Genomic DNA, 23,838 nt, shown 5'->3' with positions numbered 1-23,838 from the left:
ATGTCTGCCGTTTCAGTCTTGTCTAACCTAACGATTTGGTCGTATAATAGAACCGGATTTCAGCAGATTTGTCAGCCGTGACCTTCGCTTTTTATGAATCTGGGCTGGCTGTCCTCTTGTTAAATTATGCATTTCGAAGTCTTCTGCCATCTTTGGAGGGTTTTTCACCCCCCTCTCTCTTTTATTAGCCGGCCCCTGTCATAATAATAACAACGCCTTCTTGCAGCGCCGTTTGGAGGGAGGTTTAGGGATGTGTTTGGGGTGCAAAGGGGAGTTTTTATCTCAAAGGCAAGGGGGTGGGGACACAAAGGCTTTTTTCCTGTTTTGTTTTTATCCGATTTCTGCCTCCCATAGGCATGGACCTCTGTCTGCTGAGGGGTTTTTTTTGACATGGCAAGTATTCATGTTGGGAAAACGCTGCACGTCACTGGTTTGGGCATGTAAAAGGGACGTGGGTAGTGCTGTGGGTTAAACCACAGAGCCTAGGACTTGCCGATCAGAAGGTTGGTGGTTTGAATCCCTGAGACAGGGTGAGCTCCCGTTGCTCGGTTCCTGCTCCTGCCAACCTAGCAGTTCGAAAGCACGTCAAAGTGCAAGTAGATAAATAGGTACCACTCCGGCGGGAAGGTAAATGGCGTTTCCGTGCGCTGCTCTGGTTCGCCAGAAGCGGCTTAATCATGCTGGCCACATGACCCAGAAGCTGTATTCCGGCTTCCTTGGCCGATAAAGCAAGATGAGCGCCACAACCCCAGAGTCGGTCACGACTGGACCAAATGGTCAGGTGTCCCTTTACCTTTACCTTTAAGGTGGCATGTAAAACTGTTTTATCAGGAAGAAAAATGGAAGGGCATCTATCTTGTCTGCAGAAAATCGCAGATAGGGCCAGGAGGGTCCCTTTACTGGAGACCTGGAGAAGCCCCTGCACGTGTCAGTGCAGGTAGACCAATGGCATCTTCCTGTGTTGGACTAGGACTCTGGCAAGACCTGGGTTCAAATCCTCACTTGGCCATGAAGCTCACTGGGAAATATTAGGCAGCCCCAGCTTAGATCCTGACGCGGGTGGCGCTGTGGGTTAAACCACAGAGCCTAGGACTTGCCGATCAGAAGGTTGGCGGTTCGAATCCCCATGACGGGGTGAGCTCCTGTTGCTCAGTCCCTGCTCCTGCCCACCTAGCAGTTCGAAAGCACGTCAAAGTGCAAGTAGATCAATAGGTACCGCTCCGGCAGGAAGGTAAATGGTGTTTCCATGTGCTGCTCTGGTTCACCAGAAGCGGCTTAGTCATGCTTAGTCACCACAAACTTGACATGAGCCAACAGTGTGACGCGGCAGCTAAAAAAGCCAATGCAATTCTGGGCCGCATCAATAGGAGTATAGCATCTAGATCAAGGGAAGTAATAGTGCCACTGTATTCTGCTCTGGTCAGACCTCACCTGGAGTACTGTGTCCAGTTCTGGGCACCACAATTCAAGAAGGACACTGACAAACTGGAACGTGTCCAGAGGAGGGCAACCAGAATGGTCAAAGGCCTGGAAACGATGCCTTATGAGGAACGGCTAAGGGAGCTGGGCATGTTTAGCCTGGAGAAGAGGAGGTTAAGGGGTGATATGAGAGCCATGTTCAAATATATAAAAGGATGTCACATAGAGGAGGGAGAAAGGTTGTTTTCTGCTGCTCCAGAGAAGCGGACACGGAGCAATGGATCCAAACTACAAGAAAGAAGATTCCACCTAAACATTAGGAAGAACTTCCTGACAGTAAGAGCTGTTTGACAGTGGAATTTGCTGCCAAGGCGTGTGGTGGAGTCTCCTTCTCTGGAGGTCTTTAAGCAGAGGCTTGACAACCATATGTCAGGAGTGCTCTGATGGTGTTTCCTGCTTGGCAGGGAGTTGGACTCGATGGCCCTTGTGGTCTCTTCCAACTCTATGATTCTATGATTCTATGCTGGCCACATGACCCAGAAGCTGTATTCCGGCTTCCTTGGCCGATAAAGCAAGATGAGCGCTGCAACCCCAGAGTCAGTCACGACTGGACCTAATGGTCAGGGGTCCCTTTACCTTTACCTAGCTTAGACCCAGCAGAATCCTACCTGGTCCAAGCGAAAAGAGGCTCTGGGTCCAACAACGCTCAGTGGGTGTGCCCCCAGCTCATCCGTGAGTTCAAGCTTCATAATCAAGGCTTCATAATCCTAGTTAAGGACAGGGATTTTAGCAGCTTGCTTAAGGGGCAGGGATTGGCGGGAGCACTGGATTTCCATTCGGGAGGCAGGGAAAGCCGCCCCTGTTGCACGATATCCAAAGGAGCGGAGTGGAGGGTCTCTTGGGTGCGTGTCAGATTTAGGATAGCTTGTAGATCTGAAAATCACAAGGCAAGGAAGGCAATCTGCAGAAGACACATAGGATGCCTTCCTTTCCAGCGCCAATCTGGTGCCCCCTAGACGCGTTGGACCACTGATGGCTGATGGGAGTTGTAGTCCGAAGCTTCTGGAGTGGGCGCCATAGATTCATAGAATCATAGAGTTGGAAGAGACCACAAGGGCCATTGAGTCCAACCCCCTGCCAAGCAGGAAACACCATCAGAGCACTCCTGACATATGGTTGTCAAGCCTCTGCTTAAAGACCTCCAAAGGAGGAGACTCCACCACACTCCTTGGCAGCAAATTCCACTGTCAAACAGCTCTTACTGTCAGGAAGTTCTTCCTAATGTTTAGGTGGAATCTTCTTTCTTGTAGTTTGGATCCATTGCTCCGTGTCCGCTTCTCTGGAGCAGCAGAAAACAACCTTTCTGCCTCCTCTATGTGACATCCTTTTATAGGTTAGCAGGTTGTCAGAGGCCGGTTTAGACATTTAGCATTCCTTCTTTTTTGGGGGAAATTTTATTTACAACATAACATAACCCCCCAATACAGAAATCCACCCTCATTAAACATGAACATACCATACAATAAGCATAACATACAACAATACAAACAACCAAATAGAAGACTTCCTTATCCTGTATCTGGCCTCCTTATTTACTTCTTATAAGCTGTTTCCTTTATGAATAATTATTAATATTTTTTTTCTAATTATAACTTAAATATCCACAAAGTTTCCTGCAGACATTAATCGAAACAAGTCCAGGTATGTATTTTAGGGCCCTGTTTTGTGAAGTATTCTCTGCATTTTCCCCATGCTTTTTGAAATTCTTGTCTAGTGTGATCTCTGCCTCTGTTAATCTAGCCAGTTCAATACACTCTTAACAGTTTGTCTTGCCATTCCTTTTTTGTTGGCACAATTTCTTTTTTCCAGTTTTTAGCAGTTAGGTTCCTTGCCGCTCCTGTGCCATAGAGGAATATTTTCTGGTCTTCTCTTGCTATACCTGTGTCCGTTATCCCTGGTAGAAAAGCTCCTGTATTTTTCATAAAGTTTTAGTAAAACATTTTTTTAAGCTCGTCATATACTATGTTCCAGAAGCTTTTGGTTTTTTCACAGGTCCAGACATTTAGCATTCCTAATTGCATCTTTTGCTTTCCCGCTGCCTCTTATAAAAAAGCATTGCTAACCACTTAAGGGATCACTTTCGCCTGGCTCTGCTGTTTTAGACAGTGGCCTTTGACGCAGGAGGGGCATGGCTGTGGCAAGGCCTACGCTGTGTTTGCCAGTGGTCCAGGTTTGCCCTGCGCATCTCCAGGTAAAAGGATCTCAGGTGGCAGGGTCTCTGTTGACCATGGAGAGCTGCTTTCTGTCAGTAAGCTACATACACCGATCTCTGATGGTATAGGGCAGGGGTCTGCAACCCGCGGCTCCAGAGCCGCATGTGGCTCTTTTACACCTTTGCCGTGGCTCCGGGGCAGAGGGGAGGAGGCGCATTGTGCGCCCCGACACTCCCCACTGTGGCCGGTGCTGTACTGGCTGTGACGTCGCATGGGGGCGGTGCGTGCGTTAGTCACGCACCGTCCCGACGTCACCTTCCCACCCGCCCGCCCGCTACATTGTAAGGGGCATGTACGCTGCTCACTGCATTGAAAGGGGGCATGTACGCTGGCCACTGTTTTGAAGGGGAGTGAAGAACACCCACCCACAAAAAGGTAACTTGTTAATTTAAGGTTTATTTCTATGAGGAGGCGTAATTCTGAGGGGTCAAACAAAGAAATAATAAAAAAGTGACAAAAAAGTTTTTATAATGACGAGTTTTGCGGCTCCCAGTTTTTTTTCCTTCGGAAACGGGTCAAGTGGCTCTTTTTGTCTTAAAGGTTGCAGACCCCTGGTATAGGGCATCTCCCCATGTATGTGTGGCTATATATATATTGTATGTTTGTATTTACGTATATGTTTTGTCGGGAGCGTCATAAAAGAAAGCCCTTCTTCACGCAGCGCATAGCTGAACTGTGGAACTCCTTGCCACATGAGGCAGTGAGGGTCACCAACCTAGGTGGCTTTAGAAGAGGATTGGACAAATTCGTGGAGGGAGGAGAGAGCTATCGATGGCCACTAGCCAAGATAGCTATTCTCCGCTTTGACATTTGGAGGCAGCGATGCTCCTGAATGCCAGGGTTGCGAACGCGATCCGGGCTTGCGATTCAACACTCCTGCGCATGCGCAAAGCACGATTTAGTGTGCATGCGCAACCGCTGAAACCCGGAAGTAACCGGTACTTCCGGGTTTTGGTAGTCTGTAACCTGAAAAAACGCAACCTGAAGTGGCTGTAACCCGAGGTATGACTGTAGTAGTAGTAGTAGTAGTAATAATAATAATAATAATAATAATAATAATAATAATAATAATAATAATTTATTTATACCCCGCCCTCCCCGGCCAGAACCGGGCTCAGGGCAGCTAACGCCATTAAATTACAATAAAACATCATAGGGGGAAACAAACAAAAACAAAAAAAACCAGTTTATTAAAATACAGGGTAAAATGCAATTTAAAATGCAGCCTCATTTTAATAGTAGCCCATAGATCAAAACCATAAGGGGAGGGAAACATAAATATCAGACTGAGTCCAAACCAAAGGCCAGGCAGAATAGCAGGTCCTGCGGAAAGATGTCAAGTCCCGCAGGGCCCTAGTTCTTGGGACAGAGCGTTCCACCAAGTCGGGGCCAGTATTGAAAAGGCCCTGGCCCTAGTTGAGACCAATCTAACCACCTTGCGACCTGGGACCTCCAAAGTGTTGTTATTTGTGGTCCTTAAGGTCCTCCACGGGGCATAACAGGAGAGGCAGTCCCTTAGGTACGAGGGTCCTAGGCCATGGACCTTAAGATATTAAGGTCTAGACAGGTATACATGCAAGGAGGCCTTCCATCAGGTATCCTGGACCCAAATTATTTAGTGCTTTAAAGGCTAATCCCAGCCTCCTTGCACATATACTTGTCTACAATTTAATATCTTAAATGGTGGCCTTTTTCCAGGTAGTGGTTGGCAGGTGGCTTAGTGGGACAAAGCCTTTTCTGGAAATGGTGGCGCCCAACTCTGGGAATGGTCTGTCTGGAGGTATTTGCCCTTTCAGTGCCTGGAGAGCTCCGTTGGTTAGAGCATGGTGTTGGTAACGCCAAGGTTGCAGGTTCAATCCTCTGGTGGGACAGCTGCATATTCTTCCATTGCAAGGAGTTGGGACGCTTTCAACACTACAGTTCTATGATTCTATGCTCTCCCACACCTTTTAAATTTAAATTTTAAATTAAATTAAAATTAAATTTTAAATTAGTTGTTCAAACTATAGTTTTCCCTTTCCACCACATGCTGGGTTTTAGGGCTATTTTTATTGATCTCGTGCTGGTTTTATTGATTTTCCACTGGTGTGGCATGTGGTGGTGGTTGTTTATGGGCTGCCAAGAAGGCATGATCAATTGGTTTGTATATGAATGCCAACAGGGTAAAAATGGACGAAATAAATACATTCTGTTCTATTTATACATTGATGCAAAACTATTGCAATTTGCTTATTTTGTTTCAATTTGTAAAGTGTACAGGATGCATTTATTTAATCGATTTCATAGACACGTTGGCGTGTATCTACAGGCCGGTTAAACATGCCATTTGTGTTGTTTCCAAACAACAATGACAACTGATTCTAATAGTGAGAAATTTGCAATATTTTTGTGAAATTCTGTTTTGCCTGCTCCCAAGGGTGGGGCAAATTCGGAAATTCGGCTTAGCGTATCTTCTAGCTTCTCAGCTGCCAACACCCACCAGTTTCTGTGTAGCATTGAGATACAAACTTTCTTTCTTTCTTTCTTTCTTTCTTTCTTTCTTTCTTTCTTTCTTTCTAAAATGAAAATGGCATATATCGTAGCAAGTTGTTGAACTGGGTGTTTATAATGCAGGATAGCTCATTCGGAAGAGCTTGAGACAAGGGTTCGACCCCTTCTTGGGCGGAAGATTCCTGCGTTGCGAGGGGTTGGAGTAGATTACTCTCGTGGTCCCTTCCACCTTTGCAGCTCTGTGATCCTGTACACTTGCGGGATCCCTTCGTTGGATCAGCTCTGCCCTGGATGCAATCGCCACAGCTCGCCAAAAGGTGGCAAGAAAAAGAACGGAAAGTTTGAGAATGTTTGGACCAGAAGCATTCCTCCTAGGAATTTCAGACCAAGATATATATAAAAAAGAAAACTGGAAATTATTTATGTATGCAACAACAGCAGCAAGAATTAAACTAGAACAGACTTGGAAGACAGAAGAAATACCAGCGAAAGAATAATGGCAAGGGAAGCTTATGGAATAGGCAGAACTGGTAAAACTAACAGAAAAACCACATGAAAAGGACAACAAAGACTTTAAAAGAGAATGGGAACCATTTACAATATATATGAAGAGGCAACATAAAGAAGTGGACTCATTGGCAGGGTTTGAGGAAACAATCACAACTGTATACAACAACAACAAAATAAGACTATATGTATTGGGAAAATTTTGGGGAACAATATAGAAATAAAGCAAAACGGGAGTATGAGGGAAGTCCAGGGGAGGAGGGTGGAAATATGAAAAAATGTTAAAGATATATTGTTAGAAGAAGTATACATGGAAAAATCAATATATATATATTGATTTATATATATATGTGTGTGTGTATATATATATATATATATATATATATATGTTTGAGAATGTTTGGAAGCATCTTCATAGTGCCGTCTTATAAAAGCTCTTTGCTAGATATACTTAGCGAAGCAATCTTGAGCAGCTAGAAGCAGGAAGATGGTGGGGTGGTCACTGAGGACTGTGGCAAAAAGGTCACCCTGTCACCTCCCCCATTTTAGCACATTTATTTACCATTTATACTTGAGTATAAGCCGACCCGAATATAAGCTGAGGCACCTAATTTTAGCACAAAAAACTGGGAAAACTTATTGATTCAGTGTAATGTGTATGGGTTGCTCGTGCGTAAGTTGCCGCCTCTCCAGGCTTTGTTGCCTTGCTAAACCTTTCAGTCTGGGCAGCCCTTCACTTCGTGGCTGCCTCAGTCGCTAGCAGCATCCGTCAGTGGGCGTTTCTTAAATCTTTTCCAACATAAAAGTTGTTTGACACCCAGTCTCCTCCTACTCTCTCTGCGCAGAAGTCTTCTGCGCAGGGTGGGCGTGGGTAGCGGAGGACCCGTGCTCTCCCCGCTGGTGTCCGGTGAAGAGTCCTGGAGCCCTCTCGCCGATTCCCCCATCTGCCCCCCTTTATCTCTGGTGTTGCGCTGATTTGCTTCCCCATCTGCTGAGCTGCCTCTCTCCCTGCTGGGCCCTTCTCCAGCATCATTTGAGAGCCTTCCCTCCGCCTCTAGCTCCGATGTCAGTTCCCTGACACTCGGGGAAAAGCCGGTTCATCACACCACAAACCTGGTGGCGGCGGCAGCAGCGGAGGAAGAAGAAGGAGCCCAAAAGGGCTGCTTTCGGGCCACTCGTCCCTCTGCCGCTCACAAGAGCAGTCATAGGAGCCGCGGTTGGGAGAGGTGCAGCGCAGCGCCTCTCGCAACCGCAGCTCCTGTGCCTGCCCTTGCATGAGGCGGACAGCGGGACCACGGCGAGAAAGGGCTCCTTTCGGGCCGCTCATCCTTTCGTCATCGCTCAACTCACTCGAGTATATGCCGAAGTAATAATAATAATAATAATAATAATAATAATAATAATAATAATAATAATAATTTATTATTTATACCCCGCCCATCTGGCTGGGCCTCCCCAGCCACTCTGGGCGGCTTCCATAAAAACCAAAAATACAGTAAAATATCACATGTTAAAAACTTCCCTGAACAGGGCTGCCTTCAGATGTCTTCTGAATGTCAGGTAGTTGTTTATCGCTTTGACATCTGCTGGAAGGGCGTTCCACAGGGCGGGCGCCACTACCGAGAAGGCCCTCTGCCTGGTTCCCTGTAGCTTTGCTTCTCGCAATGAGGGAACCGCCAGAAGGCCCTCGGCGCTGGACCTCAGCGTCCGGGCAGAATGATGGGGGTGGAGACGCTCCTTCAGGCATACTGGACAGAGGCCGTTTAGGGCTTTAAAGGTCAGCACCAACACTTTGAATTGTGCTCGGAAACGTACTGGGAGCCAATGTAGGTCTTTCAAGACCGGTGTTATGTGGTCTTAGCGGCCGCCCCCAGTCACCAGTCTAGCTGCCGCATTCTGGATTAGTTGTAGTTTCCGGGTCACCTTCAAAGGTAGCCCCACGTAGAGCGCATTGCAGTAGTCCAAGCGGGAGATAACCAGAGCATGCACCACTCTGGCGTGGTGGACTTTTTCAGCATAAAAAAATGTGCTGAAGAAGTCGGCTTGTATTCGAGTATATACGGTAAATAGGACAGCCAAAGTACATCACACTATCCAGGATACAATAGCACGGGTCTCTTCCTCCAAGAGCATACAATTCTAGGACCTTGAGCTGAAGAAGATTCACTCTAGGCCTGGATTTAGCCACAGTACTCGCATCCACAGCCTGGCCCCTGCAAGAGTGCCTTGGAGAAAAATAACAATAAGAGATCCATGCAATTATTATCATTATTATTTGATTAAATCGCCTTTCTGATTGTAATCAGCCTGAACCTCTTCACCCTTGCTACTTCCAGCTGTTTGGGATCAGGGCACGTTCGCTTCTGCCCAACAGGCAGAAATCCAACAGATGACGCTAGGCTGCACCTGTTGGTTTTATCGCCTGCCGTGAAGCTGCTTCAGCCCTTCCTTAAAGGGAGCTGGCATTGCTGGCGAAGGAGGGTGGCGATAGTAGGGCAGACTGTACTCCAACATCTTAATTGCAACCAGAGAGAGAGAGATGAAGAAAACTGAAGTGGCTCCCAAGGAGATATTAGAAAATCCGAGCTGAAAATGAGAATGATTTAATGTCAAATGAGACAAATGCCGAGTTGATACTCCAATGCCTCACGCATCCACTTGTCCTTGGCGCTGAGAAAATGAGATTTTTAATATCGGAAAAACAGATTGCCACCGAGGCTCATCCATTGTAAATTTGAGCTGGCTTTTAGTGGGGCTTTTAAGCCGGGGATTGGATTGTTCGTTCTGTTCCACAGTTGCTGCCACGATTTTCATACTAATATATAATTTCTCCGCCCGCCCCCCCTCCCGCCATTGAGCTGACTGCACCAAAGATGGAAGAACTCCCCTTATTTTTTATTTTATTTTGTTGGCCTCTGGTGCCCCCTTCCCTTGTCCTCCTCCCCCTCCTCCTCTCCATCCCCTTAACAAGTTAATTTCATTAATGAATAATGCAGACAGGACAAAGGTTTGTCAGCTTTAACCTCTGCATTAGTTATAGAGATTAATGACACCGATTGCTCTGGCTGGGTAATGCAAGCGAGGGAGACCTGGGTCCCTGGAAGGAAGCTGGAGGGCGAAGGCCTGGAACTTCGCTATTTCGGGTTTGTTTTTAAAAATCTGGTGGTGTCAATGTTCTTTCAGCGCAAGGGGTGGGGAACTGTTTTGAGCCCGAGGACCACTTCCCCTCCCTCGTTGACACCTTTTTGGGAGCAAGCCATCTTTTTGGGAGCCAGTCTAAACCACGGAGCCTAGGGCTTGCCGATCGGAAGGTCGGCGGTTCGAATCCCCGCGACGGGGTGAGCTCCCGTTGCTCGGTCCCTGCTCCTGCCAACCTAACAGTTCGAAAGCACACCAGTGCAAGTAGATAAATAGGTACCGCTCCAGCGGGAAGCTAAACGGCGTTTCCGTGCGCTGCTCTGGTTTCGCCAGAAGTGGCTTAGTCCTGCTGGCCACATGACCCAGAAGCTGTACGCCGGCTCCCTCGGCCAGTAAAGCGAGATGAGCGCCGCAACCCCAGAGTCGTTTGCAACTGGACTTAACTGTCAGGGGTCCTTTGCCTTTTTTTTTTTTACAGTTGGTAGTCCCTTCATGGATCACTGCCATGCCATGGTGAAGAGGCTTGAATAACTCAAGAAGCAATGAGCTGTGCTGCGCAGGGCCACCCAAGACGGACAGGTCATAGCTGAGAGTTTATACTAAATGTCATCCAACTGGAGAAGGAACTGGCAAACCACTCCAGTATATTGCCAAGAAAACTCCATGGACATAAAAAAAGGAGAAGCTTTGAGAGTTTCCAAGGCATGCTCTGGTTCATGGGGTCACGGAGAGTCAAGCACGACGCAAGAAGACTAAACAACAGTTGGCAGCAGTGTTAGAAACTCAGATGTATAATCTAGGTGCGAAACGGCTCCTTAAACCAGGGTTACAGTCTGATTGTGCAGATGAAATACAGTGGTACTTCAGTTACAGACGCTTCAGGTTACAGACACTTCAGGTTACAGACTCCGTTAACCCAGAAATAGTACCTTGGGTTAAGAACTTTGCTTCAAGATGAGAACAGAAATCGTGCTCTAGCAGCACGGCGGCAGCAGGAGGCCCCATTAGCTAAAGTGGTGCTTCAGGTTAAGAACAGTTTCAGGTTAAGAACCGACCTCCAGAATGAATTAAGTTCTTAACCTGAAGTACCACGGTATCACGGAGAGAATTCTATAGGACGTGGTGCTAGTGTGTGAAAACAGTCCAGATCCAAGCATCTGCTCTTGGTCACGTGTGGCCCATAGTCATGTGCAAAATGGACCTTGCGCCTGGCAGATTTTGTGTGGCCAGACTCCCATCACATTCCTTCCTCCATCCGAGCAAGAGGGAGGCTCCATCGCAGTTCAAAGCCACATCCCTTGAATGGGGAAAGGCCATTGTTTGGGTGGGTCGTGTGTCTGCCTTGCAAGCAGATCTCAGGACCAATTTCTGGCCTCTCCATACGGATGTCTGCTGGATTAGGCCAATGCCCATCTAGTCCTGTATCCTGTTCTCACAGTGGCCAACCAGGAGAATACGAGTGCAAGAACAGCACTCTTGCCTCCTGCAGTTTCCAGCAACTGGTGTTCAGAAACTTTGCTGTCTCCAACTGTGGCGGTAGAGCATAGCCACAATTGCTAGTAGCCATTGCTAGTCCTCTCCTCCATTAAGTTGTCTGATCTTCTTAAAAAACAACAACCACAAGACGTAACAAGGCTGTACTTTTGCATAAATAAGGTATACTATTCATTGCATCAATTTGTAGATTTCAACAGAAATCTCATAAAGTTCAATGAAAAAAGCAGAAGAGTCTGGAATATTAGCAACCACTACTATGCTATAAGATTCACTATCCTGTAATATTACATATGAGACTGTTCTACTGATGAAGCAAGGCTAATATTCCGAAAATCCTTGTCTGAGACTCTGTGAAAGGATTCTGTGGAACTGTAATAACCCTTCATGTGGATTATTGGACTCTTTGAACACAGAGGTGGAATAGATACTTATACACTGGTACCTCTGGATGCGAACGGGATCTGTTCTGGAGCCCCGTTCACATCCTGAAGCGAATGCAACCCGCGTCTGCGCATGCGCGGTTCAAGTTTCGCCGCTTCCACGCATGACGTCATTTTGAGCGTCTGCGCATGCGCGAGTGGCGAAACCCGGAAGTAACGCGCTCCGTTACTTCCGGGTCACCGCGGGGCACAACCCGAAAATGCTCAACCTGAAGCACATTTATCCTGAGGTATGACTGTACATGTATAGATCTTACGTGTGAACTGACGAGAGAATGAACTGATCCACTGGGTCTTCTGCTTTTTCGTTGTACTTTATGAGACTTCTGTTAAAATCTACAAATTGGCACACGTTTTGTGTGTTTATTGAGTATGTTCCACGTAACCACAGGTTTGTTGTTGTTGTTTTGCAAATGATCTTATTCAAAGGCACCCAAGTTGGTGGCCATCACTGCTTCCTACAGGCTACCTGATCTCAAACAACCCCACCACAAGAAAAAATGCATCCTTGTTCCTAGGGGAAAGGAAAATGACAGAGATCCCAAGGACGGGAAAAGAAGCACATGTTAGTGGGAATGTACCCAAAACACATTACACTAAGGGCCATTACTTGCAAAAAAAAAAAAAAAAAAAGTGTGCATTGGGCAAAATTGCATACAGAATACCTGTGCCAGGAGAACTGCAACTCTGATGGTATTCCATGGTGATTTCATTTAATTGCAAACTGAACATGGGGAAACTGAGAGAACTTGAAATGGATAGGCTGGTTCATTCCTATCTGAAAGGGAAGCTTATATAGTCCAGTAGCACCTTAGAGACCAACTAAGTTTGTTCTTGGTATGAGCTTTCGTGTGCATGCACACTTCTTCAGATATCTGAAGAAGACATCACCTTGCCAACAAAGGTCCATATAGTTAAAGCTATGGTTTTCCCAGTAGTGATGTATGGAAGTGAGAGCTGGACCATAAAGAAGGCTGATCGCCAAAGAATTGATGCTTTTGAATTCTGGTGCTGGAGGAGACTCTTGAGAGTCCCATGGATTGCAAGAAGATCAAACCATTCCATTCTGAAGGAAATCAGCCCTGAGTGCTCACTGGAAGGACAGATCCTGAAGCTGAGGCTCACCTCATGAGAAAGAAGACTCCCTGGAAAAGACCTTGATGTTGGGAAAGATGGAGGGCACAAGGAGAAGGGGACGACAGAGGACAAGATGGTGGGACAGTGTTCTCGAAGCTATCAGCATGAGTTTGACCAAACTGCGGGAGGCAGTGGAAGACAGGAGTTCCTGGCGTGCTCTGGTCCAGGGGGTCACAAAGAGTCGGATATGACTAAACAACAACAAAGGTGCTATTGGACATTATCTATCTATCGATCTATCATCTATCTATCTCTATATCTATATTTCTACTGCGTCAGACCAACACGGCTACCTACATGATTCTATCCTGGAAGGTCATTAGCTGGCTTTTTTTTTTTTTTACCATTCCAGGAAAGGTGATTCCCGAGTCTGTTTTCCCGCTGTTGAATTCCCCCAAAGGTTAGAAGCTTTTGACAAATATTTAACATGAATCTTAAATACATTCTGTGTTAGCTTTTCAGGGGATCAGATCAGCCGCTGTTCTCTGTGCCATTCTTTAAACCCGAAACGAAAACCGAGAGCTGTCAAAATGGCCTTCCATAATCTTCTTTCCTTTAAGCTTGTTGAGTCCAATTCCTCCACCCTTCCCTTTTTGATTTTTGACCCTTGTATTTTATCATTCATGTAGCTTCCCTCCAAATCCTTCCTCATCTGCCCGTATCTGTAGTGTGCAAAACTGTCAACACGCAACGATGTAGTACCTTGGTTCTCGAACGCCTTGGTACGCGTACATTTTGGCTCCCGATCGCCGGAAACCCGGAAGTGAGTTTTCCGGTTTCCGAATGTTCTTTGGAAGCCAAACGTCCGACACAGCTTTCGTGGCTTCCGATTGAGTTCAGGAAGCTCCTGCAGCCTATTGGAAGTCGTTACCTTGGTTTTTGAACAGTTTCGGGAGTCGAACGGACCCCTGGAACGGATTAAGTTCGACAACCAAGGTATTGGTTTTGATTGCCAAAGCATCACATTGTTGGCTCAGTACATCTTTCTGAGGAAGTGGTATCTTAGTTTTATATTTTGTTCGTTAATTATGGGGTTTTAGCAGTGTTAGAAACTCAGATATATAGGTAATCTACTCACCAAATGACACCTTAAACCTAGGTTCCTGTTGCCACAGTGGAATGTCCAGGTTCTGTTTTGTTTGTTTTTAAGTGATGGATGTTGTTGTTGTTTTCATTTCCATACTTCTTTACATTTTAAAGAACAGATCTCATTCATAGAGTTCCGAGCCTAGAAATGTAGAGTTGGAAGGGACCCGGTTTACATTCAAACACCAAATAAAACAGTCTAGAATAAATTTAATTCAAGCTTCAAGCAGGTCCTTTCAGATCCTTCTCTAAGTGACATTTTGCTTTCCCCAGTCGCCATCCTGTCATCCAGAGATCTCCATGTGGTCGCAATTGCACCCGTTCCAGTCGCAAAACGCACCTGGCTCCTGGCTGATTTCTAACCCTTTCTTGAAGAGTCCAAGTGAAAAATAGAGCAAATGATACATCACAAGATATTTACTCGTAGTCAAGAAATATATCCCATCTTTTAGGAGAGAAATTCTGGCCGTCCCTGGTTAGAAGGGAGTTTTGAGACAGGGAGAGGATAGGATAGACACGTACATAGAATCATAGAATCATAGAGTTGGAGTAGACCACAAGGGCCATCGAGTCCAACCCCCTGCCAAGCAGGAAACACCATCAGAGCACTCCTGACATATGGTTGTCAAGCCTCTGCTTAAAGACCTCCAGAGAAGGAGACTCCACCACACGCCTTGGCAGCAAATTCCACTGTCAAACAGCTCTTACTGTCAGGAAGTTCTTCCTCATGTTTAGGTGGAATCTTCTTTCTTGTAGTTTGGATCCATTGCTCCGTGTCCGCTTCTCTGGAGCAGCAGAAAACAACCTTTCTCCCTCCTCTATGTGACATCCTTTTATATATTTGAACATGGCTATCATATCACCCCTTAACCTCCTCTTCTCCAGGCTAAACATGCCCAGCTCCCTTAGCCGTTCCTCATAAGGCATCGTTTCCAGGCCTTTGACCATTTTGGTTGCCCTCTTCTGGACACGTTCCAGTTTGTCAGTGTCCTTCTTGAACTGTGGTGCCCAGAACTGGACACAGTACTCCAGGTGAGGTCTGACATCGCAAGGCAGCTCTGCAGTTGTATGAGATAATAATTGCGAATGCACTTTTGTATTAATTCATCTCTCCGCCTGTGTCTTGCCAACCTGTGTTTTTCCTCAATTCTTTTGCTTATCTGTTTCAGAATGGTAACTGATGCCGAAGACCTCCCAGAGGCGTTCTGACTTCCTCTCCCCATGTAAAGTATGCTAAGAACCTTTCCAGTGGTGTAAGTACAAGCTCCACCCCCAACCCCCTGTTCAGTTTCAAAAGCATGATGTCAGTAGTAGATAGGTAGCCGTGTTGGTCTGCCATAGTCAAAATAAAAAAATTCCTTCCAGTAGCACCTTAAAGACCAACTAAGTTAGTTCTTGGTATGAGCTTTCGTGTGCATGCACACTTCTTCAGATACCAATATCTGAAGAAGTATCTGAGGTATCTGAAGAAGTGTGCATGCACACGAAAGCTCATACCAAGAACTAACTTAGTTGGTCTTTAAGGTGCTACTGGAAGGAATTTTTTTATTTTGACAAAAGCATGATGTGTGTAAGAGAGGAGAAAAGGGGGAGAAGCCGTGGGTCAGCCCCCTGGCCTGCTGTTATTAAGGTACAGCCATACCTTGGGTTACAGACGCTTCAGGTTGTGTTTTTTTGGGTCGTGGACTGCCGAAACCCGGAAGTACTGAAACTTCCAGGTTTCAGCGGTCGCACATGCGCAGAAGCACTAAATCGCACTTTGAGCATGTGCAGAAGTGCCGAATCGCTACCCACGTGTGCGTAGACGTGGGTTATGAACGTGCAGCCCGCACGGATCACGTTTGCAACCCGAGCATCCACTGTATTTGCCAGACAGTTACAGGAAGAGTGTGTAGAAAGTACAGTCTGTAGAAGGTACAGTCGTACCTTGGATCTCGAATACCTTGGCTCCCGAACAAATCGTCTCCCAAAGGATCAAAACCCGGAAGCGAGTGTTCTGGTTTTTGAACGATTTTTGGAAGCTGGATGTCCAATGGGGATTCCGCAGCTTCTGATTGGCTGCAGGAGCTTCCTGCAGCCAATCAGATGCTGCAGTTTGGTTTCCAAACATTTTGGAAGTTGAATGGACTTCCGGAGCGGATTCCAAGGTACGAATGTAGTATCCACCAAGGTGGAAAGCTTTTGAAGAGAGCTACTTATTTATTGGGACGTGGGTGGCGCTGTGGATTAAACCACAGAGCCTAGGACTTGCCGATCAGAAGGTCGGCGGTTCGAATCCCCGCGACGGGGTGAACTCCCGTTGCTCGGTCCCTGCTCCTGCCAACCTAGCAGTTCAAAAGCACGTCAAAGTGCAAGTAGATAAATAGGTACCACTCTGGCGGGAAGGTAAACGGCGTTTCCGTGTGCTGCTCTGGTTCGCCAGAAGCGGCTTAGTCCTGCTGGCCACATGACCCAGAAGCTGTACGCCGGCTCCCTTGGCCAATAAAGCAAGATGAGCGCCGCAACCCCGGAGTCGGTCACTACTGGACCTAATGGTCAGGGGTCCCTTTACCTTTACCTTTACTTATTTATTTCATTAAAAAATTGTCCGTACAAAGCAATGGGGTTAGGCAAATTCATGGAAGACGAGGCAGCCGGTGGCTAGTAACCGCAATTGCGATGAGCTCCCTCTACTGTTGGAAACAGGATGCCTCTGAATTGTTGCTGGAGATCACGAGTGGAAGAGGGCAGCGGCGTAGCGTGAGTTGTCAGCACCCGGGGCAACGCAAGTAATTTGCGCCCCCTAACCCGGGGCAAGGCAAGTAATTTGCGCCCCCCCCAACCCCTAACCTGCGAGTTGCCGCGCAAACAACGCTGCTTGCCCGGAGGAGGATGGAGGCAGAAGCAGCCGCCGCCTGTGGCTGGGCCGAGGGGATGGCGGCGGCGGCAGGGTGCAGAGGCTGCCCGTGCCCGGCCAGGCGTCGGTGGCGGCGGCGGCGCTGCTGCAGCGGCTGCTCCTCCTGCGAGCAGTGAGCGGAGCGCAGCCACAGCGACAGCGGGGGGCGCGCACGCTAGGGCGCAAGGCTGGCGGCGGCGGCGGGGAGCCCGGCGGAGGAAGGAACTTGTCCCTTCCCTCTGGACTCGCGCCCCCCCCCCAGATGTTGCGCCCGGTGCGGTCGGCACCCCTGGCACCCCACACGCTACGCCACTGGAAGAGGGTTCTGGTGTGCTCAGGTTCTGCTTTTGGGTTTCCCAGAAGAGGCACCTGATTGGCTCCTGTGACAACAGGGTACTGGACTCTGGCCTCATCCAGCAGGGTTTTACTTTTATCCCTACAAGTTTCATCAAAGTTGCCGCCGATTTTGCAAAACTGCAGCGGCCTTGCTGCCGTGTAATGGCGTATAAAATCAACTGGGCTTAGTTTTTTATATATATAAAATATTTATTAAAGTTTCAGAAAAAGGAATTACATAAAAACAAGAAATACAAAAGTAAAAGACAAAAATAAAAATACAAGAAAAATACAGAATAAAAAAAAATAAGTACACTTACAGAAAAAAGGAAAAAAATAAAAATAAAAAATCAACCTTTCCATATCTTACATTCATATCCTTGTTTCCCTGACCTCCTCATACCTCCCTTTTTTGTGTTCCAATTCAATTAATTAATTCAGCAATTTCTTTCCCTCCTTATTATCCTGATCTTTGATCTTAATATATTATAACATTAAATTTTTACCTATTTAGAAATCCAATTTTTCCATATCCTTTTATATCATCACAGCTAGAAACCGCTTAACTTCAGTCAAACATCATTCTAACATTCATTAATTTTGCAATACTTCTGTAAATAGTCTTTAAATTTCTTCCAATCTTCTTCCACCAACTCTTCTCCCTGGTCTCGGATTCTACCAGTCATTTCCGCCAATTCCATGTAGTCCATCACTTTCATCTGCCATTCTTCCAGAGTGGGTAAATCTTGTGTCTTCCAATACTTTGCAATGAGTATTCTTGCTGCTGTTGTAGCATACATAAAGAAAGTTCTGTCCTTCTTTAACACTGATTGGGACGGAGTGTCCTATGAGACGAAAAATACGGTACATTACTCTACATTATATCTACCTATACTATACATACCAACCCCTTTCCAACTCTTCAAGTCTATGAATCAATAGGTCTATTTCCTACCATTTGCTCCCCGATCTTTTTAAGAGGGGATGCCAGAAATCAAACCCTCTGTGTGTGGGTGCAGAGCTCTCCATTTGGCTGGGAGCAAGGGTGAAAACTTGGTTGCATGGTTGCCGCCTGGGAACGTGCCCTAAGACAACATCCCAGAGTCCTCTGCAAAAAGGAGCTCTTGAGCAGATATGTGGAGGGGGGGGGGGCAATCGGCTGATCGAGCAAAGGGAACAGAGTTCCCGGAGGAGAAAGAATTGGCAAACTGCTGATTCATAATCTGTCAGATCTGCACAACCTTCCCTGCTCTGAAATGCATAATGCATGCTGTTTCTGTTGGAGTCTTGATTTATTTAGATTTTTTGGGGGGGGTAGGACTACCGTTATTCCTAGGGTTTCCGCATTTGGGGCAGGGAAGGGACCGGGGGGGGGAAGGATAAGGAAGCCCCAAAAGTATTCTGTATGAAACAGCCAAATCCGGGGCTATTGAAGGCTACTAGTCACAGTTGGAGGCAGCAGCGCTTCTGAGTATCAGTTGCTGGAAACCGCAGAGTCGTTCTTGTGTTTGGGTCTTGCTTGCGGGTTTCCCATAATGGGCATCTGGTTGGCCACTGTGAGGACAAAATGCTGGACCAAATGGGCTATTGGCCTGATCCAGCAGCCTCTTCTGATGTTCTTACGCCAAGTAGGTAAGATTTTTTTTACCTAACCCCTGCATGCAAGCTCTCCTTCTCCCCTGCCCTTTGCAAGCGCAGTAAGGTAAAGATAAAGGGACCCCTGACCATTAGGTCCAGTCGTGGCCGACTCTGGGGTTGCGGCGCTCATCTCGCTTTACTGGCCAAGGGAGCCGGCGTACAGCTTCCGGGTCATGTGGCCAGCATGACTAAGCCGCTTCTGGTGAACCAGAGCAGCACACGGAGACACCGTTTACCTTCCCACCAGAGTGGTACTTATTTATCTACTTGCACTTGGACGTGCTTTCGAACTGCTATGTTGGCAGGAACAGGGACCGAGCAATGGGAGCTCACCCCGTTGTGGGGATTTGAACCGCTGACCTTCTGATCGGCAAGTCCTAGGCTCTGTGGTTTAACCCACAGTGCCACCCGTGTCCCACAAGCGCGGTATGAGTTGCATAAAACTTCTACCTGGAGGCAGGATTCAACCTCTTGACCTCTGTGTGGACAGCGATGGCGCTGGCCAGAACACTGGGGCCACCACTGACCAGTCAGCCTTTCCTGTCGCTGTTTGGCAGTGGCATCTCAGCTCAGCCCCTCTTCGGGAGGAGTTCCCGGGAGGTGGCCGGCTGCAGCCTTGCCTCTTGGCCAACCGCGCCTGGGATAGCTCAGTCGATAGAGCATGAGATACCCTGAGGTTGTGAGTGCGAGTCCCACGTTGAGCGGAAGATTCCTGCATTGCAGGGGTTGGACTAGATGGCCGTCGTGGTCCCTTCCAACTCGACAATTCGACAATGACAGCGGCTCTCAAGGTGACCTCGCCCCGTGCCCAAAGGTGCCCTGGAAGAACATGCAGGCATCACCTTCAGCGGTGATGGCAATCCTTTTTCTTTTCTCCGTGCAAGCCCATGCAGGAGGAGAGGAAAAATGCAAAACCCTTTTGTACAGGGAACATAAGAAACAGTGTTATACTGAGTCAGAGCATTGGCCCCTGTGGCTCAGCATTGCCTGCACGGGCTGGCAGCACCTCTTCTGGGTTTCAGATGGGGCAAATTTCAGACCTTACTTGGCAATGGAAACTGAGACCTTCTGCATGCAGCATGTTCTCTGTCCCTGAGTGTCGGCCGGCTCTGGGCGGAAAGTCACTTTTGGCCTGGCCCTTTATCTCTTCCGAGCCAGTTCTGTTCCGCCTTGTGCCAACTGCTTTGCCACTTCCTGTCTCTTCCTTCCCGTCTCCCTCCATGCCACCAGCAGCATTGGAAGTCCACAAGGGCAAGCTCTGAGAAACTGCCTGCTGGAGACCCCCAGATTGGTCCGCACTTTACGGCACAGATTTTCAGACGAAACTGTTGTTGTTTAGTTGTGTCCAACTCTTCGTGACCCCCTGGACCAGAGCACACCAGGCACTTCCTTCAAAATGGATAGGGTTGATCTTCTTGCAGGCCATGGGACTCTCAAGAGTCTCCTCTAGCACCATAATTCCAGCACTTGACGGTGCCGCGCCTGACACAGGTTTTCAGTCGAAACTAGGAAAGGACAAAGACCAACACCCAGCCCTTGAGTAACTGGATTATTTCCTTCAAGGGAGCACAGGACCCAAAATATTGGCCTTGTCAGTCTGTGAGCATTCTGTTGTCAAATGCTTCCTTCTGGACTTTTAAAACAAGTGACTTAGGTGGCATATTTTCACTTTGCTGCCCCCCTCCCCTCCCCCACTTTTAATTGTATATTTGAGTTGGCAGTTAAGGCTGCAAACTTATTTATTTTTTTTTTTTTTATAAAATTTTTATTGGTTTTGCAACATTTTTAAGAAAAACAAACAAACATTAAAAATGACAAACATACACGTATAGTTTCAAACATATTTTCATAAACCTCTTTTCTTGGACTTCCCCATACCCCCCCTCTCTGCATCCCAATGTCCGTAGTTCAACTAGCAACTCCCAATTGTTACTTTCCAATCTCAATCATCTTAGTCCTCTTTTATAGTCTAACCTTATATCCCTGTACCCCTTTGTCTCTGAAAACCACGACATTTTAGCATTCATTAAGTTTATAGTAGTCCTTAAGGTAGCTTTTAAATTTTCTCCATTCTTCTTCCACCGTCTCTTTTCGTTGGTCACGGATTCTGCCTGTCATCTCGGCCAGTGTCATATAGTCCATCACTTTCATCTGCCATTCTTCCAAAGTGGGTAAATCTTGTGTCTTCCAATACTTTGCGATGAGTATTCTTGCTGCTGTTGTGGCATACATGAAAAAAGCTCTATCTTTCTTTGTCACCAGTTGGCCGACAATGCCCAAGAGAAAGGCCTCTGGTTTTTTAGGAAAGGTACATTTAAGTACCTTTTTCATTTCATTATAGATCGTTTCCCAGAAGGCCTTAATCTTCGGGCATGTCCACCAAAGGTGATAAAAGGTACCTTCAGTCTCTTTACACTTCCAACATTTGTTATCGGGCAAATGATAGATTTTTGCCAGCTTGACTGGGGTCATGTACCACCTGTATACCATTTTCATAATATTTTCCTTTAAGGCATTACATGCCGTAAATTTTATACCGGTGTTCCATAACCATTCCCAGTCAGCTGACATAATATTGTGTCCAACATCCTGAGCCCACTTAATCATTGCCGATTTAACTGTTTCATCCTGTGTGTTCCATTTCAACAACAAGTTGTACATTCTAGATAAATTCTTAGTGTTGGGTTCTAACAGTTCAGTTTCTAATTTTGATTTTTCCACCTGGAAACCGACTTTCCTGTCCTGTTTAAAAAATTCCATTATTTGGCGGTATTGGAACCAATTTTCTACTTTATGCTTCAATTTCTCCTGACTTTGTAGTTTGAACTTATCTCCATCCTGTTCTAAAATTTCCCAATACTTCGGCCATCCGACCTCCATATTGAGTTTCTTCACTGCTTTAGCCTCCACTGGCGACACCCATCTAGGGGTTTTGTTTTCCAATAAATCTTTATATCTTATCCAAACATTAAACAATGCTTTTCTGACAATGTGATTTTTAAAGGCACTGTTAACTTTACCATACCAAAGATATGCATGCCAACCAAAAGTGTTATTGAAACCTTCCAGATCCAAGATGTCCGTGTTCTCGAGGAGCATCCATTCTTTGAGCCAGCAAAAAGCTGCTGCCTCATAGTACAATTTTAGGTCCGGCAGGGCAAAACCCCCTCTTTCCTTAACATCTGTCAATATTTTAAATTTAATTCGGGGCTTTTTGCCCTGCCAGACAAATTTCGAGATATCTTTGTGCCACCTCTTAAAACATTCCATCTTATCAATAATCTGCAAGGTCTGAAACAAAAATAACATTCTAGGCAATACATTCATTTTAATTACTGCAATTCGGCCTAACATTGACAGTTTCAAATTTGACCATATTTCTAAGTCTTTCTTGATTTCTGACCAGCATTTTTCATAGTTGTCCTTATACAAATTCTGATTTTTAGATGTTAAATAAACCCCTAGGTATTTTACCTTCTTGACCACAGTCAAACCTGTTTCCTCTTGAAATTTCTCCTTTTCCATATCTGTTAGGTTTTTCCCTAAAACTTTGGTTTTTTGCTTGTTCAACTTAAATCCAGCTACCTGGCCAAACTGTTGTATTATTTCTAAAACCCTTTTCGTACTAGTGTTTGGCTCTTGCAAAGTCAATACTAGGTCATCTGCGAACGCTCTTAACTTATAATGTTTAGCTCCGACCTGCACACCTTTGACCTGCTGGTCATTTCTTATCATATTCAGCAACACCTCCAGAACTGAAATAAAAAGTAATGGGGAAATCGGGCACCCCTGTCGTGTTCCTTTTTCTATCTTAAGTTCCTCAGTCACAACATTGTTTACAATCAGTTTGGCTTTTTGTTCAGAGTATATTGCAGCCATACCATTCTCAAAGCCCTGACCTACCCCCATCCCATGAAGATTCTTCCTCATAAAACTCCAAGAGATATTATCAAAGGCCTTCTCCGCATCCACAAAGATCAATACTGCCTTGGTGTTTATATTCACCTCTAACTTCTCCAAAATATCTATTACATTCCTTACATTATCTGCTAGGTGTCTTTTAGGGAGAAAGCCTGCTTGGTCTTTATGGATCTTCTCCATCAAAACTCTTTTAAATCTTTTTGCCAAAATGTCTGCAAAAATTTTGTAATCCACATTAAGCAGGGATATTGGGCGGTAGTTCTTGAGTTGGGTCTTTTCAGTCTCTGACTTTGGTATGAGTGAAATATATGCCTCTTTCCACGATTCAGGTGCCTTTTTTCCCTCAAGGATCTCGTTACAAACTTCTCTTAATGGTTGAGTCAACCATTCCTTCAGCGATTTGTAGTATCTGGAAGTCAGTCCATCTGGTCCTGGAGATTTGCCCAGTTGCATATTCTGAATGGCAGCCTCTATCTCTTGTTCTGAGATTCTCTGGTTCAAGTCCATCTTACTTTGATGAGAGATGTTTTGTAGTCCATATTTTCCGAGGAATTTGTCTATATCTTCTTCATTTTGCGGGCCTTGGGTATAAAGTTTTTTAAAATAGCTTAAAAAGCAATTTCTAATTTCATTGGGTTTGGATATGTTCTTTCCATCCACCTCTAGGCTTGTAACTGTATTTAGTTTCTGCCTTTTCTTCAATTGCCATGCCAAAAGTTTGCCACATTTATTTGCTGATTCAAAAGTCTTTTGCTTCATTTGCCTTATCTTCCATTCAATCTCTTGGTTCATCAATTCCATATATTGTGTTTGGTATAATTTAATCTCTCTTAAAATGTCCTGAGACTTTGGTTTTGTTCTTAATTTCCTCTCTCCTTCCTTTATCATTTCCAGAATCTTCTCTTTTTTCTCATTTTGTTTTTTCCTCTTTATTGAGTTTTGTTGAATCAAAAATCCTCTCATCACCGCTTTACTTGCGTCCCAGATCACTCTTTTCTCCACGTCGGTCCTCAAATTTATTTCAAAATAGTCTTTTAGGGTCTTTTGGGCCTTCGTGAGAATCTCCTTATCTCGAAAGAGG

General features: G+C 45.9%; 1 protein-coding gene across 8 annotated transcripts in view; it reads left to right on the top strand.

Annotated features, from left to right (window-relative positions):
• The window catches only part of HMBOX1 (homeobox containing 1), a 144,022-nt gene that overhangs the window by 47,646 nt on the left and 72,538 nt on the right, over positions 1–23,838 (top strand). For all 8 annotated transcript variants that reach the window (XR_014523569.1, XR_014523570.1, XR_014523571.1 and 5 more), the window contains exon 2: positions 15,157–15,240. Coding sequence is in view for 1 of the 8 variants with exons in the window: in XM_083494639.1 (XP_083350765.1) it covers positions 15,218–15,240 (23 nt within the window). In the remaining 7 variants the exon portion in view is untranslated. The remainder of the gene's footprint in view (positions 1–15,156; positions 15,241–23,838) is intronic.

Source organism: Podarcis liolepis (assembly GCF_965112155.1).
Source record: "Podarcis liolepis genome assembly, chromosome: 3".
NCBI classification, from domain to species: domain Eukaryota; kingdom Metazoa; phylum Chordata; class Lepidosauria; order Squamata; family Lacertidae; genus Podarcis; species Podarcis liolepis.
This window is presented reverse-complemented; position numbering and strand designations above follow the sequence as displayed.